This window comes from Talpa europaea (genome assembly GCF_964194135.1).
Source record: "Talpa europaea genome assembly, chromosome: 1".
In the NCBI taxonomy this organism is placed as follows: Eukaryota; Metazoa; Chordata; class Mammalia; order Eulipotyphla; family Talpidae; genus Talpa; species Talpa europaea.
The window spans coordinates 94,076,387-94,094,687 of record NC_140073.1 but is presented as its reverse complement, the minus strand read 5'-3'; the positions used below and the strand labels follow the sequence as shown (position 1 = coordinate 94,094,687).

Sequence of the window (18,301 nt, the reverse complement as noted above, 5' to 3'; positions counted from 1 at the left end):
CTCCACCTGCCCTTTGTTGGGGGCAAGCACAGCCAGCCAGGTCTGCCAAGGGCAGGCAGCACCTGCACACAAAGCCAGCCTCGCCTGGTCTGCTAGCCCCTTATAAGGGAAGAAGGCTTGCCCTGGGTCTAGTGTACACTGCTGGTTCATTCCACAACACCCTGGGGGAAAAACTTGGGGGAAACTTAGCAACTCTGCGTGGTTAAGAATGAAAACACTTTCCACTACAATTACCTACCCCTCGGAGAGGATCGGCTGTGATAAGGTCTTTGCTCAGCACAGCGCCCTTCCCTTCCACCTCTCTCACTTTTGACTTCTCTCTTTCTCTCTGCGTGTGTTTGCCTCATTCTTTTTTTCTCACCTCTGCAAAGGTAACAGACATGATGCAGAAAGCCCTCTTTGATTTCCTGAAGCACAGGTTTGATGGGAGGTGAGACATATATAGATGTTTTTGTATTTTGTTTTCCTTTAACGAAACATGTGATAAATTGATTTGTGGTTCTGTTTCCAATGATTGCAAAAGTTTTCTAAGTGGAAGAGTACAGTGTTAAAGCTTTGAGTATAAGAAGTTATAAAGTATAGCATTGAATCCCCAAAAGAAAGGGACTTTGAGAAGGAAAATAATCTATTGGTTTAATTTAAATGCATGTGTTTGACTTTATTTTCTCACTTGGTTGTGAATTCATACCAAACTTGAATGGAAAATATTAATTAAAATATAGACTATTTCTGATAAATAGGGTGACTCACTGTTCAAGCTGTGTGTGTGTGTGTGTGTGTAATACAGGTATGCATAATAAAATACTGAATTTCCTCAGAAGAAGAATATAAGAAATATTTTCCCAAAGAGTACAAGGAAAGTATCCCTAAGTAACTATTTTGTAGGGAATAATAGTTCTTTGGATGCTTAGTACTGGGTGTATTTTTTAATTAGGAAATATTTTGTTATTTTATATGTATACTACCATGGCCCAGTGAAATGATAAAAAGTCCATTTGATTCAATATTCAGTATTAAACTCTTTCATAATGCAGAATACTCTCCATATAAAAATAACCATGTGCAGAAACCTGAAACCTTTTTAGAAATGAAGAAAACATAAATATTATATATTGAGAAGTATGGGTAAATGCATTCAACTTACCAAATATTTAAGAATTTGAAGGTATTGGGCCTCCCCTGGAGGTGCAGCAGTTGAGCGCTGGGTTGCGAGGCTGCCCACAGCCTCTGCAGTGCCAGTTCGATCCCCGGCCACCGGCAAGGGTCCCACAAAAACACACACACACACACACACAAAAAGAATTTGAAGGTATTTTTAAAATATTTTTAAATATCTTCAAATAAATTTTAATAAACAGTATTTTAAGAAAAAAATTGATTATGCTTTAAGTTCAAATTGTATATGTTTGTCAAAAGAAGAATCTGTTGAATAATAGCGTTAAAATATTCATTAATTTCTGGGACTATGTACAAAGAAGATAGTTCCAATAATTAAGATTTTATTTTATTTTTTTAAAGATTTATTTATTTATTTATACAAGCATGGGTACAGTCAGAAGCGCGGGAGGGTGAGAGAATTCACCAGAGCCAGAGCGGGGAGCAGAGCAGGCAGACTGACGAAGTACACTGCTGAGGGGAGCAGCGGGCGGCAGGAGAGGTCTAGCGCGCCATGTGGGACCCTCCTCTGGTGGCTGGGGAGCAGCCGGGGATCGAACCGGCGCTGCAGAGGCTGCAGGCAGCTTTGCAACCCAGCGCTCAACCACTGGGCCACCGGGGAGGCCCTAATTAAGATGTTATGTCAAGAATCAGATTGCTTCAGTGCCACTTGTAAATTACTAACTTCATTACATCATTAGTGTTAGCATAGGTGGCGTAACAACTAAACTTCAAAATGTATAATGATTCAAACACAGTGGAAGTGAGTTGTTGCTCATTTAACAATCTAACATGGGTTCTCCTCAGCTGGGGTGGGGGGAACAGAGTGGGAGAAGGGAGGATTGGGCAGAAAGTTTGTTCTGTCATTTGGGGCCTTCAGCCTGAAGGTGGGGACAGGATCATGCCACACTGAGGTGGTACACATTGATTTTCACATTTTACTGGTTAGAACTTGTTCTCATGACCACACCTAATTGCAAGGGAGGCTGGGAAGTAGTCTAGCCATGTGTCCAGGAGGAAGAGGAAATAGATTTTGTTGAACAAATAATAATCTCTTCCACATTCATTTAGTAGACACAAAGGGCTAAGTAAGAAAGCCATGGTTTAATCTTACACATTTCTTAATTTAAAAAATATGGGCAGAGAATGAAGTCATTTCAAAGAAAAGTGAAAAACACTGAATACTATAATATGGAAGTTGGAAGGAAATGTAAAATTTCTGTTATTCTAATCTTTCTCCAACAATCACAGATAAGAGATAAGCTATGTTTGGCAACTGGCAATTGGGAATTCACTTCCTAAAAACACATTACAAAGAAACAACTAAACTATGACTTTTTAACTTAATAGTGTTGGTCATGGTCTAGCCCTCTGATGACCCAGAAATAATGCTTTGCCATCATGCAGGTCTCCATGGATTGGAGGCAGCTAACCTGCATAGCTTGGTTTCCTATGGCCTTGGTCACACACACACATTTCCTTCAACTATGCTAAAAGCCACATAATTTTAACCTGTGGTATGAAGGAAGTTCAGCTCCTAAGCTGAACAAATCCCATACCATAACACAGCCTCAATTGTGTTAGATTATTTTGATCTCCACAGAGCATCCTTTTAAATGACAGTGTAATTAAAGGTTTGAAAGGTAGCACCAATGGAAAAGAAGAAAGAAGTTGTAATTTAGTAAAGAGAAAGTGAGTGATTTAATTATTGCCTTCAAGAATGAAAATCTGGTGTTCTTTAATGCTGAGGGCCAGAAAGAGGAAATGCATTTAATTAAACCCTGAGTCTAGTAGAGTTGTCTGCATCAAGCACCTATACACTGTTGAAAATGGTAGAAATAGAATTAAAATTTCAATGCCAAGAGTGTCTAGGGGTCTGATGACACAGCAGAAGATCTGGAAGTATTAGGTAGCAGCAAAAGTAATAGCTGGAGAAAGAGACTCAGCCCCAAAGAGATCTGATGTACATCAGAGTTATGGTAAGATAGATATTAAAAATGGGATTAGGAGATGGAGTTGCTTCCAAATAAAAAGATGCCAGTTCAGCCAAAAAAGCAATAATGAGTTCATTGGTTCAGTATGTGTATACTTTGATAAGGAAAAAGAAATTTACTTAAAATTTTGCACTGACTCACATGTCTGCTGTGTGGGGAATAGCCTTACATTTGAGCTATGACAATCTGCTGTGTTGTGTTCTACCACTTAATAAAAGGATAGAAAACCACAAATAGTCTTTAATTGAAATCAGCCAAGAGAACAACTACACAGAAGGCTTTAGCACAGTGATACAACATAAACACTCTGTTCTAATGGAAGCCTACTCAGAGTTTCATTGACTGAATACAGTAGATTAGACAAAGTAGTCAGGAGAAAGTCTTTATTTTTATATTTTTGGGAAGAGCCAAAAAGGGATCCTTTGTGAAGAGGCTTTCTTCTTCCATGTTGTTTTTCAAATCTTGGTTAACAAATGTTTCAATAAATGTGATCAAAGTCTAATAGCTTGACTATTACAGAATTATGTTCTTGCTTTTTTTTTTTTATACCTTAGGAATTATTTGAGTCACTTCAGAGCTACTTTTATTGCTATAACTCCTATTATAGGACCAAACTGTAATGCATGTAAATAAAACAAAAAGCACCATAATAAATAGTTCCTGAGGGCCCTCTGTGCATATGAATACATGTACATAATGAAGGTTTTTTTGCACTGAGACTAACAAGCAGCCTCGTTGGCACCAGTCTGACCAGGACACAGTGGATGCACATGGTATAGGACTTTAATCTTCACTTCATGCCACAAATATTCATTGGGGAATCATCCTTTCAGATGAAGTTGGTTTAGTTGGTTGAATCTACCACTCATAGGCTGAGCAGAAAGCATTCAAACCAAGTGCAATTTGTTGAGCTATAGTAATCATTCAAATCTGAACAAAGTTGTTACTTTAGGCTTTTTGGATCAGATCAGCTCTATGGTAGTTATCAGACATTTTGTAAATGAAATGACCATGGCCAGAAATCCTAAGTAAACATTATGTAGCTTGTATAGTTAGGATGTGAAGCTAGAGGAAACCACTAGCTAGGGAATAATTAAAGAAAAGAAGGCCTTAGAAAATTTTTTCGAAAAAAAGAGGGTGAGAATACAACTTAGGGAGACTAAAGAGATAATACTTACTGATAAAAGGAAGTGGGAACAATTGATGCTATCACAAATGAGCAAAACCATGCAGTAATGACAACAACTTGTCAGTTCAGTCGTCTAATGGAAAAGAAAATCATAGCACCTTCTGTTTTGTTATCAATATAATTTTCTTACCATCTTCTTTTACTATCCTCTATTCAAAGGCAAACTCATTGGTGGACACTCAGACACGATAGAGATAATTAATTGAACACATCAATGCCAAATATGAATATTTGAATGAGTAGGTTGATTATAGTACATCTGACCTGATCCTTATACTCTAGAAGTGTATATAAGTTCCTTTGGGCTCTCAGGATGGGAGAGTTCTTGATAGACTTCTAACTTCTGAGGGTAGGATATAAAGAAACTGTTTCCTTCAAGTCTTCAAATTTCCAAAAGTTGTCTTGTGTACATTATATATGTGCTTATGAACCTAGGTCACTATGAATAACTATTTTAAAAAGCACTTTTATCTGTTCCCTTGTTTGCTCCTAATGACGATTCAGTGAGAGAGTTTGGCAAACTACTATCACTATTTTAGTGGCTAGGATACTGAGGCTCAAAGAATGGGGTCTTGTCTACAATCACACAACCAACAAGAAAAAGATCCAGGAAAAATCCTCACAGCTATCTATAACCTGTATCCCTGTTCTACTCACAGTGCATTATTATTATATTCTATGGAACATTTTTTCTGTATGAATATTAGGAACTTTTGAAAGTTAATATACAAATAGAGCTGCATATCAGATATATCAAGGATAATGTATAGAAGGATCTTATAACTTTCCTTTAGCAACATGGAAATACTAATAATTTTTTAGTGAATGTGTCAAATCATCATCAAGAGTAGTATCTTTTTCTACAGAAAATCAGAGAAAACTAATAATCCTAGCTCACAATAGATTGCAACAATTTTTAGATGAATTCTGAAACAAAAGTAGCAACAGTTGGAGTTCTTATATGAGGCCTGTCCTCTACTGGACCATTGTTAAGCAATGCTTGACTGCACTGACACTATGTCACATGAAGATTTCCCAGGGAACTTTTTAGTGACCTTTATCAAACAAGATGCACAGAAGTCTAAAAGACACTAAAGGGTATGAGTATAGCAAGAAAAGAAGTAGAAAGTTTATTATTTGTAGTAAAAAAAATATATTTAAACTAGACAGCATTCAATGATGAATATGATTACGTTAATGAGGAGCCATTTTCCAAAAAAGAGTTTGGATTTGGTATCTGATTTTGATAATAATAGGCATCTTTGCATAGAAAATAGAAATTCCTTTGTCTTATTGAAGGGTTTCTGAGGCTGTGTCTATCTTTTCTTAACCTCCTCCAGATATATTAAGAAATATCTTATAATAGCAAAATCTATTTCATTAACAAATAAAACAGGAAAAGAATGCTTTTGTCTACATGCCTTTTCCTGTTTTGGGAATAGATGAAGATTTTTTTTTTTCTGCTTTAGTTATTTTGTTTTTGAAAAAGTCATTATTCTAGAAAGTCTAATTCTGTCCCTAATCTAATCCACTAATTCTGTCCCTAATCTAATCCACTTCCCTCCAGCAATATATTTGAATTGCTCTGTATGTTTCTATCTAGCAACTCCATTCTTAAAAAACAAACAAGCTAAAAACACAAAAACAAAATAAGCAAACTCTATTCTGTAAATAAAGAGCATTTTAACCCCAAGGACTGCCTATCAGAGTTTATTCCTCATTGTAACAGCCTGAATGATGACTCAGATTTGAAGTTCGCCTGACATTGTCCTAATTTAAATCCTGACTATTAAATGCACGTGGCCAACATCAACCGTTGCCTCTGCACTGGAGAGTCAGGTTTCTGGAGAAGAAAACTGAAACTGCAAGAGAACTATGAGTCAAGAGATTAAATCCTGGCCTGGTGCTCACAGGCCTGTGTATTCGACTTTCTCAGCCTCTCACTATGTGGAACTTCTCTGAGTCTCAGTTTTCTTCTTGGTAAAATGAAGATGTTGTACTAAACCACTGTTTTCAAGGTCTTTTTAGCAGTTGAACAACTTTTTACAATAAAATCATCTCTAAAGCCCCAATGTAGAAACAGGAATGCAGAGGTGCACCCTGCATTGGATTTGGTATCAAGAGTAGGAGAGGTAAATCCTGCTGACTCAGACCCTTTCACTGTTCTCAGTGGTCCCATAGGTATTTCACCAAACTCTTGATTTCTGAAGAAGAAAGTTTGGAAAGGCATCAAATAATTTATTAGGGCCCCATATTACTTCCTGACCATCTACAGCTTATAAATACAACACAGTGACACAAGCAAGGAGTAGTTAGCTTTAACATGGCACTTGAACTTTCGGCACAGCCTATTGTTTTAAAGAAGTAATTTCCAACTGTTTGTGAAAAGGACTATTTAAATTCTCCCTGAGGCTTCAGGTCACTGAAGTCTGGTGAAGTCTCCTGAGAGTGATGACAGTGTAGTCCCAAAGAGGTGTGAAATGACTTATAACTCAATAGTTGTTAATAACTCTACCCTCTTCCCAAAGAAGCTTGAAAATGGAGGTGGTTGAGGGCACTGAGTATAAAGGTAAGAGGTTACCTTGTCTTCTCTCTGGAACTCTGCCAGGCTCTGAAGAAAAGAGTGAAGAAAAGTCCACGGTGGTAATAATTGGCTTACATAGGGACTCTGCTTTCTACAGGTAGATTGTAATCTGAAGTTGAACAGTTCCATTTTAAACTTAATAACTTTAAAGTTGTAAATTCCAGAGACTCTCATTTGATAAATCATATGCAAATAGAACCCTTTCTCCACTTATGGATGATATCTTCATTCTATTCTCTTCCCTGATTATAGGATACTTTCTAACATCAAAATCTTGGCACAATCCTCATGTTGCCCTCAATTATAGTGTTTTATAACTCCCACCATATGCATTCACAATTATATCCAAGTATGCTGAAGAGTCTTGTGCCTGTAAAAAAAGAAACCATATTTTTTCATATTCTTAGAAATGAAACACTCCTTTGTGCCTGTGGAAAATTGCTTTATGTATCATGAATTAATGATCAAGCACAGGAATGCAATATTGCTACCAACTAGTTGATTTTTTTTTTAAGTCTGCAATTTTTTTTTTAAAGATTTATTTATTTATACAAGCACTGGGTACAGTCAGAAGTGTGGGAGGGTGAGAGAATTCACCAGAGCCAGAGCGGGGAGCAGAACAGGCAGAAGGACCGAAGTACACTGCTGCGGGGAGCAGCGGGCGGCAGGAGAGGTCTGCGCGCCATGCGGGACCCTCCTCCGGTGGCCGGGGAGCAGCTGGGGATCGAACCAGCGCCACAGAGGCTGCGGGCAGCTTTGCAACCCAGCACTCAACCGCTGCGCCACCGGGGAGGCCCATAGTTGATTGCTTTTGATGATCAAAATGAAGAGGATTTCTTCAAAATGAAGAGGATTTCACCCGCAGCATTGAGGTGCCCAGGCAGAGCATTTGCAGTTCCTGAGGCTTGATCAAGAGCAAGTCCGCTGTGAAGTGTGGGGAAATTATGTTGCTGCTTCCTAGAGAGAACATGGTTTATTCATATGTTTTGATTCCCTCCTGGTACGGTGTGTGTTAAAAAAAGAATTCAGCAAGGCAGATGATAGTGGAGAAAGAGTTGCATTTTTACTGCAGTCATTTTTTGTTAAATTTCCAAATCCTTCCTCCATCCTGCCCTGCTTGTATTTTAACACTAGCCAAAGTCTGTTCATACTTGTGGCCAATGTTTATTATATTGTGGTTGCACTGTAGTATGTAAAGTGGTTATTAAGTACTGTGGTTATAAATCACTTGGAGAGACCTGTAACATTTTTACTGGTTTGTTCTGTTCTGTGTTCCTATTCATAGGATATCAATAACGAGAGTGACAGCTGACATTTCTCTTGCCAAGAGGTCTGTCCTAAATAATCCCAGCAAGAGAGCAATAATTGAACGTTCAAACACTCGGTCCAGTTTAGGTAAGATGTTCAACTGTGGTACTTCTCTAAGCTGCACTTTCAGACAGGGATGATACATGTTGCATTTTGAATGTCATTTCCATTTTGCTCCCCCTTCTGAATGGGGAAATGCTGATTAACTGAGGAGAATGCCAGTCATAGAGAAAGAAGGGAACAGAGTCCTGTAGCAGCCAGTGCGTCCTCTCTCTCAGCTCTAGTCAATTAACTAATGAGTAGTCTGGTGGGGAGAAACCTCAGTGGGCTCTTCTAGCCTGCTACTGCCTAGCCACGTGAAACCACTCATCTCCACTTTGCCCAGGCTTCTCAATGAGGCTAATGATATCTGTCATACCTGAGTCACCGCTGACATGAAAGGAAATGAGAGGACATGAAAAGAAATGGTCTACCTTCTCAGTTCTTTAGAAGAAAGCTAGATAATGGTGTTCTTAGTGTTGCTTCTGCTGCTTGCTTCTAGTCAGAGTAGTCAGATCTGTAAGTGGAAACTGCAACACCATTAATGACATGCAGGGAGTTTAAACATGTCTTTTCTGGAGCACCAGTCAGAAAACATCCTGAAGGTCACCATCCTGGAGAAGACAAAAATCACTATATGTGGTTAGCTTTATCAAGTCATGTAAAAGCAGGGTGGTGGAAGACTGAATCACCAACTACAGAAGCAAATCCATGCTGCTGGTGAATCATAGCCTTCATCTCAAAAGCCCATTTGTGGTTTCTGTGATTGTCTTGAGTGGTGTAGTCCACTTATCTTTTTTTTTTTTTCCTCATTCACATACTGAGAGCAACTCAGAAAGATCGGGCTCTTCTGTGTCACTACATTTTTTAAAGTACCAAATTGAGCTCTATAGATGATAAAAATCTTTAAGAAAAATGTAGGATCTCCAAGGTAGAGTGAAAGCCCAAACATCCCATCAGGGATCTGTTGAAGGCTTTGCTGAGCCAATAATTGTCCAGGTTGAAAAGAGGCTACACAATAAGACCTCGATATTCCTGGAAAACACTGACACATGGTAACTACTCAATAAATTGTTGCATAGTTGCTTTGTAAGAGCATGCTAAACATAAAAAATGGAATAGTTGTTGGCACTTGTGTGGTCGAGATCTCAGATATCACTGGTTCCTCCTTTAGTCCTGTATTTAGAACCTTCCACATACAGAATGAAAAACACTCTTAAAAGCATAGTATTTTGACACTGAGGAGATGATGAAGGCAGAGTTGACAGTAGTGAGTCACATTAGGTAACTGAAGTCAACTGTCATGAATGACAAGGATGCCAACTTAGATTAAAAATTTGATAAACAAGCATCTGTTTTCTGTTGCCTTCCACCTTCTTTCCTTCTCACTCTGTACTGTGACTTTTAACCACTCTTCTTCAGATGTATAATGAAAGGCTTAAACATACTTCAAAGTATAAACTTCATTACTTGACTCCATCAACCATCTGCACCAGCCAAGGGTTTTTTGGTTATTCTTTGAAGTCATTTCATGTCATCTAGTCACCTGTTGTTAGCGTCAATGGAGTGAGTGGAGTTATTATAAATATTGAGTTAATAAACAAGTTCAGCTTACTGGTTTTCCCATTTACTTTTTAAAGTCATATGACCATAACTATTAGAGTGAATTTAATAGCAATCTATCATAAACCATTGTGTGAACCTCTTATGCCATTTGTTTGCATGTTAATGCACACTTGTAGATCCTTTACCAAGTGTTTACTGGCACTTTTTATGTGCCATGGGTTTTGCCTGACTTAGGAAATATATAGATACAGTTAAAGCAAAGTAGCTTATCCATGAGCAAGCAGAAAGAAGGAACAGATAGTTAAAAATACTGTGAGATAATGAAATTATGAGCAAAGAGCTAAGGGTATAAAGAAAAGATAGAGAGTAAGAGGTGTCTGAGAAGATTTCACAGAAGTTTCATTTGAGCTCATTCTTCAAGGTAGACAAGAATATAGAAAGGCATCAACATATTTAAAATAAACTTTGGTTGAGAAACAAGTAGTTTTTTGCATAGCATGCCATGGTTTTTGCAGGCCATGGGTTGAGAGCTACAGGAGATTGAAAAAGCAAATGGAAGTCAGTGTGCTGGGTTATAGTGTACCTTGCTGAAGAGATCTCTGAAATAGAATCCATGAAGTGTTCATTTTAAAAACTACTAATGATTGATATATCTAAATTTTTTCCCATGTCAATTAAACTTGGAAATTATAGATTTACAGTTGGCAGATTTCTTTTCTGCAAAACTTCTTAGAGGCTTTGAGATACGAAGAGTGATGTGCACATGAAATTCCAAGAGAAACTATTATAGTATACAATATTTCCCTGGCATAAGCCCCTACTTCCCACAGGATGTTTAATGGGTACCACTGAAGTAGTTTAAGCAACTGGATATCAGAAAGATCACAGGTAACAGAGCTGCTAAAGAGAAGTGGGTCCAAATCAGTCATGGTCAAGCAGTAGTCATCATAATCCATGATTTCTCAGATCTCCATTTGTCTGGAATAAGATCATGACAAAAAAAGCCCATTGGACACCTTCTGAGATAAACATGAATAGTAAAGATTTGGGGGTTTTGATTAAAATTATTCTTTAAGAAAATGAATTATCCAGGTAAATATGACTTTCTCTTCCTCACACATAATATGTCTACTGCATTCTATATACATATTATTCAAATATGAGGCCCACTCCAGTGAATAAGGTGGCCCTCTGCAGCCTGCTGGCTTGCCCTGCCCCATTAGCTGTCTGCTTACGCCAAGGTACCCATTGCCCAAGAGTATTTTAGTGGTTAAGCAGTAGGTGTGCCTGTCCTCTGCACCTGTAAGAAACCACATTTACCTCAATGCTGCTGCAGAGTAATTAAGAGCCAGGTATTTCTGAGTTATTTACATAAGTGACTCAGAGAGCCTAAAGGATTCTTTGTACCAGGGCATTCCAGTTGGTGTCACTGCCTTTTTTGCTACATCATAGTCAGACTCGAAGCTTGAAACAATAGACTTGTTCTAGTACAGTACTGGTCAAGAGTTCCTTTACCAGTAGACGTTTAATGAAAATAACAAATGGAGAGCATACACCAACAGTCTGAGGCAGAATTTTACAACAGTAAAAATAAACCTTCTTCTCCAAACGTGCTTCTGAACAGAAATTATTCTTTTAATTGTTTCTGACAATTATGAGAAAAAGGAAACAAGTGCTTCATTATTACTAACATACGTGATTTTAGAATTTTGCAAATAAGCCTAATTTTCCAAATTCTTTATATTGTTATTTTGAAAGTGACTTGCCTTTTAAAGCGACATGAAATTTTTCAGTCTGTTAATTTTGGACAATATGAAAAATAATAGATATTTGACTTTTTAATTCATACTTCTAATAACAGATTATGCAGTAAACAGTGATTTTGGTGGGAAGTAAGAATTGCATGCTAATTTTGCAAAATACAAGAAAATACTTACATGATAGTCTTGAGTATTTATCCCACACAACCTGTCAATCCCTTTTGTTACAAGGGGAGAATTTTTTGGTGGGTGCTGTGAACTTGAATTTGCAATGGATAAACAAAACAAATTATACGATCCTGACAAAAGCCTTTTTCAATTAGGATATTTAGAGCTACATCATCTTTTTATTAGACCTTCTTGAAATAAGGTAATTAGGTCATTTCTGTCTTAAGTATTAGAAGTTCATTTCTTTTGAAATAATTTATACCAGGCAGTTTTGCCTACTCTGTAGTTTGGATGAGATTTTAACTTTAAATCATACTTATAACCAAAAAATAAAAATAAATTAAAAAAATCAAAATTATCTTTCTGAAAATTAGTCTAACTCAGACTTTTAGACATGACCCAATAAGTGAGGCAATTTATGAAATGTATATTAATTTTTTTACATTTCAGAAAGCCATATTATGTATTTAGAGATGATCTGTATTGCTTTTAAAAAATAACTTGATTGCTTCAGCAATAACTAGTTATTTGAAAATAACCAGATTTTTCATTTGACCAGATTCAGAACACACATTCAGGTCACTTGGCTGTTACTGCCAGCCAAATAAATTTGCACCTAGATGCATTGCATCATTTTAGTGTAGTTGGTCTTAGTTTGATTTTTTTTAAATATTGAAGATAATCATGCCTTGTAAAAGTTCATTGACCCTAATACTTGAATTAAGACTTACAAATATGCTAGTTGTAAGAGTAGACACAGAACATTTAACCAGTGATATAAAAAGGTTAAACAGATGAATTGTGAGATTTTTAAAACCTATATCCATAAAGTGTTAATAAGTTGTTGATTGATAAAAATTATTTCATTGTGACTTACTTTTCATGTGATATTGCTTTGCACATATATTTCAGTTGTCTCCTAAATGTGTTTTCAACTTCTAAGATAAAATTTCTTAAGAACAGAACAATCAAAAACTACATAGCTATATAAATAGCTCAATATCAAGGTGATTGTAAATTTAAAAAAATCTGTTTTTCCCACTAACTGTTGCATTTTATGCAAAACTTAACCCATCTCTCTTCAGAAAAGAGCTTAAGATAGACAGGACTATGAAAATTCAAAATACTCTCTTTTGCGATGTAGATAAACCTATCTGAAAAGAGTACTATTATTTAAACATAGTTATAATTTAATTAAAATAATTAGCAAAAACTAAATAGAATTAATAAAAAGAACCATAACCTGCTAATATTTTCTCCTTTCAGCGGAAGTACAGAGTGAAATCGAAAGAATCTTTGAATTGGCAAGATCCTTACAACTGGTTGTTCTTGATGCAGACACCATCAATCACCCAGCACAACTTATAAAGACTTCCTTAGCACCAATTATTGTTCATGTAAAAGTCTCATCTCCAAAGGTAATTAGCTCATTTCTGTCTTAAGTATTAGAAGTTCATTTCTTTTGAAATGCTATTTGCTCTGTATTTGTATTAGTGGGCAGGAAGATGTCTTGTTGAGACTGCTTTAATGACAGCTTTTAATTCTATCAATCTGAACAGATTTGAAATAGTAGATAAAGAATAGCCCATTTCTTTAAGAAGCTCACTATCTATTGGGTTCCTAAACCAGGCAGTTATGCAAGAATATAGTAGAAATAAAAAAATTAAAAAAGGTTAGGCACCTTGGAGTCTATGTTGGTAAATTTCTTGGGTAATATTGAGTCTTGTATGACTTATATTCTTTCCCCAGTTGAGAGAGTACATCATTCAAGAAAGGTATCTGTATTTATAAATACATAAATTAAAATCGATGATGGAAATGTTATAGACCCTTACATTTGTGTTCATCAAAAAATATAGTTATTCTTGATTAAGCACAATGGCATTTATATGACGTATCTTCACGCCATCACAGGACATAAGTGTAAAAGTGAGATAGCCATTAGATGGTCCCCTTTGATTTGGGGGTACTTCATTTAAAAAGCCATGTTCAAATATTGTTTAAAAATGAACAATGATCGAAAAAAATTTTTAAAATTAAAAAAAATAAAAACAACAAAAAGTCATGTTGTTTAAAAAGTGAATATAAAATCAATACCTTTGGGGGGTACAACCTTAGTAGTCAGTTTCTTTTCAAGAGTGCATTTTAGTTCAGAAATGCCAGTTCAGTTTCCAACTAGAGCAGTAATCTCCTCTTAGGAGTAGAGAATGTCTGAAGAAATTGTGCCTTTCCCTAACCCTTCTGCCGACCTCACCCTTCCATTCTCTGGACTCTAGTTCAGCATTAGATAAGCTTGGGAATTCTGATCAAAGCAGAACCTTTTGGGAATCATCAGAGTGGCCTTGACCATCTGGAGATATTTTTGAACCAGAACTGAAGGGGATTCAAAAACCCTTTATTGTGGTGGAATAGATTTTTTTTAATGATTTATTTATTCATGCATACAAGAACCTGGGTACAGGCTAGATGTGCAGGAGGATGAGAGGATTCACCAGAGACAGAGTGGGGAACAGAACAAGCAAACTGACTGAAATACACTGCTGAGGGGGCAGCCGGTGACACAGGAGAGGTCTGCCGCATCATGTGGTTATCTCACCGGCAGCTGGGATCGAACCCGTGCTGCAGAGACTGCGGACAGCTTCACAACACTGTGCTCAACCACCTGCGCCACCAGGGGAGGCCCTGCAGTGGACTAGATTTTAATACCCTTTATGCCCTGCCCCAGACACCATGCAATCCATGTAAGTGCAGGATCTGAGACTGGCATGGACATATATGTTGAGGTATCAGTACTAGCTCATAGGCTACTACTGTTTTGGGGGGAGGATCCAGTTTCAATTAAAATAATAATTAAGGAAGGAAGGAATATATAACAAAATACAGCTACAGCAGTATCCCAAGAAAAATAGATGTATCACTGGTTTATGTGTAGCAATATGCCAGCACACATGTCTTGCCTAGATTTCTATCATGAAATGTGTTACTATATAAAATTAAAATGAAATCTTTCAAAAATTATCAGTGACAAACAAAAGGGCTAAAATATTGATGTCCCATTGAGGTAGTGAGCCAAAATATTACTCAACTAAATTGGGACTTACATCCCCTAGTACAGATGACATCTGCCGACCCCACTTTTGTAGAGCTCTCTTTGAAATCTTTGGGTAAAATCTAGGGCAGAAATCAAGATCCCACCAAGATCTCACGTGGCACACATAAGATGAACATATCAAATGCTGTATAACTAAAACCCTGTGTAAGTGGAAGATATCATTACAGTGTGTGTGTGTGTGTGTGTGTGTGTCATTTGCCACATTACTTTTCCTTTCTATTAGAACTGAGGGCTAAATAGACTATGAAAATGATCTTGGTTTATTTGGTTTTCTTTCAACTCCTTGACAGAGGCTCAGATTCATGTCTTCTTCCATTAGGTTTTGCAACGGTTGATTAAATCTAGAGGAAAGTCCCAAAGTAAACACTTAAATGTTCAACTGGTAGCAGCTGACAAACTTGCACAATGCCCCCCAGTAAGTATCCTTTTTGTTTTAATCATTCTCGACTAGTTTGGAGAGAGTAGTGGGGTTTGTTTTCTTAAATTAGTATTGTTTTTATGCTGTTGGGATGGTATTTTGTCATAAATTTAAAGAATTTTTCAAAGCAATGGCTGCTGATGTGTTGCTACATCCAAGCACCCAGAGCTGGCTGGTGGCTGCCGGGTCATAACAAATGAACTTAGTGTCCTGTGTCAGATGTCCTTACTGCTGCCTCGCAAACACTCAGTGAGCTACTTACTCCAGTCATGTGGACATTTTTGTGAAAAGAAAAGAACAAATGAAACATACTTATTTGACTTTCTTTAACTTTTCTGCCAGAAAGCTCTGGCAGACATAAAAGATTATGACATTGAAAGCTGAGAATTTATTAGAATTAGCAAAGTACTTTGGTTGTAGCTGATGAAGAGGTCAGGGTTACGTAAGATGAAAAAACATGTAATAGCAACTTTTTGTAGTGTTGTTGCCAAAAAATAGCTGCTGAGTCGGAAGCCAAGCAAATGGTGGGTGGATGAGGTTGTGGGAGTAATTACTATCAGGGTGGTCACCAGTGGCCAGTCAATATCTACACCAGCTCAACCGACTTTCTATTTCTGTGCCTGTGCTTCTCTAAAGGAAATAGCTGATTTGATTCACTGTATGTTTTATATACTTATATAAGGATTCTATATTTTGTGTGGAAACATAAAATCTAATTCAGATATTTAGAGAGGCAATATAGCATAGGTGTTAAAGTATAGACTCTGTAACCAGACTGCCTGGCTTCAAATCCACACTAACTGGTTTTGGACTCTTGAATAACTACCTACTTCATTGGGTTGGTGCAAAACTCAGTGAGTGAATATGTGGTAAAACTTTTAAAGCACCTCCTGGCATATAAGCAACATCTATGTGTTTCAGTTATAATTACTGGGTGCAACTTTGAGCTATGCCATGCCTGGCCTGTCTGGTTCACTGGTATTTCTCAACTCCTTATCATCTCAGGCCCACAATAAATATTTATTAAATGAGCAAATAAATGAAAGGATGTATAGGCAATAAGAGTCATATGCATTCTTTTTTTAGATTCTTACAATGGGTCAAACACTATGCTAGATGCTTTACACAGATTATCTCTAATGCTCACAGTTACTCAGTAAGGTAGATAGTATTCACCATTTTATAGTTGAGGCAACTAAAGAAAGAGAAGTTTAATGATTTCCTAATTTCACACAGCAAATTAGGATTAGGTAGGGACCTATTTCATTTCAAAGCCAGTTTCCTCCCCTCAGAGCCCCACCCACCCACCTACACACACGTACATATACACAACACACACATACACACACACCTAGTTTCCTACCCTTTGATAATTTGAGTAACTTGGGACCAGAGTGCTGTGTTAGCAAGGTTAACTTCATGTTACCTACTGATGAAATACACTCACACAATGTGTATATAAACACAGTGTGACTATGGAAGAATCTATTATCCTGCCCCCTGACTCTGTAATTCTTCCCAATTGAAGAAAGCTAACCTCTGTTGAGCAGTTAGTTACCAAATGCCAGAAACTATGCTACTATTTCCAATATTTGGGACAATCTTATAAGAAGAGCTGTATCATTTTGGGTCTTCTGGAAAGCAGACATCTCAATGGAAGTGGAAGTGAAAATATATTGAAGAAAATATCTATGACAGATAAAGGGAAAAGGGCACAGAACCAGCAGAAGCTCCTACAGACTTTTTGAATAGAAAGGGGTAAGGAAGGAGAAATAGATAGAAGGAGCCTCAGACTGTGATGGAATTCAGTCAATTAGCTAGAGTGCCCCCCAGGGACAGAAATATTCAGGGTCTAGTTCCCATTCTGTGCTCAGACTCTGGCTGGCCGCAGCCTGGGGTGGGGGTTGGGGAGGCTCATCTTGAATGCTGCCCTGGTTCCTTAAAGTATACCAGGCTGTGATGACCACAGTTACCACAGGAGGTCTCACTTAAGGGAAAGTCTGATCCTGCACCTCTATAACCACCCTAGTAGGTAACTTTATTCTTACTTTATAGAAGAAAAAGCTAAGTCCTCAGTTAAAAACTTGTTAAGGGAAGAATTAGTAAATGACCTCCAACATTTCAACCCTAGATTTGTCTGATTCCAACAAGCTTCTGTCTGCCCTGCAATCCTGCCTCAACTCATAACTGCAATAGTATAGACAAATCTCTGGTTTCCAACTTCTCTGTGTAAGAAATACCTCTTTTTCTACTTTGACCTCTATCCCACTGGACAGACAGGATATTCAGCCATGCTTACAGCTGCCTTTAACTCAAGTCCAGGGCAGGTGGAAAGCCAAGAGGTGAGAGTAGGTTGGTGAAGACTTTGAGGGAATGAGGTGAGGAGTTCCAATTCAGACAACCATTGTCAAGTCCATGTGCTCCTTGAGAATGGATGCTCTACAACATCATACCTCATCTGGAACAGGGGATCTTTAGCAAGAGAGGGAGACACATAGCCCCTGCTCTCTGGGACATTAGCTAGAGAGCTCCCTTTTATTCTCTGTCTGTAGGATGGGAGGTGTCTCCCTCTTTTCCCTTCATGTTTCTATTAGAGGAATTTCCTCTCTGCTCATGTTGTATCTAAAAGCATCTCCACCTTCTTTGGTTTCCAAAGGCAGTCAGTAAAATCTCTCCAACCAATTTAGGCTTTTGGGAAATAAAATCCAGAAAAGGAAATGGATAGCTGGCTGTTTCCTGCCACAATCCACCACCATCAGACAAGGAAGCAGAGACCCTGCCATCTGATTGAATGGTGGAAAAGAAAGGGGAGAGAGGCAAAAGGAAAACATAAGCTAATATGTCAAAACTCATTTGTCGTGTCTGTCTTCACAAACTTAGAAAGATTTACACTCTTAGGACACTCAGGTTTTGTTAGGTCCCAGAAGTGGTGCTAATATCAGTGGGAGTGTCAGGGATCACTTCTGGAAGGACTTGAGAGCAATTAGGCCTGTCTAATATGATTAGAT

At 37.6% G+C, this 18,301-nt stretch overlaps 1 protein-coding gene across 3 annotated transcripts in view; it reads left to right on the top strand.

Annotated features, from left to right (window-relative positions):
• The window catches only part of CACNB4 (calcium voltage-gated channel auxiliary subunit beta 4), a gene marked incomplete at both ends in the record, with an annotated part of 227,641 nt that overhangs the window by 196,694 nt on the left and 12,646 nt on the right, over positions 1-18,301 (top strand). For all 3 annotated transcript variants that reach the window (XM_084237967.1, XM_084237968.1, XM_084237969.1), the window contains 4 exons: positions 372-430; positions 8,208-8,317; positions 13,030-13,181; positions 15,195-15,290. In XM_084237967.1, coding sequence (XP_084094093.1) covers positions 372-430; positions 8,208-8,317; positions 13,030-13,181; positions 15,195-15,290 — 417 coding nt within the window. The remainder of the gene's footprint in view (positions 1-371; positions 431-8,207; positions 8,318-13,029; positions 13,182-15,194; positions 15,291-18,301) is intronic.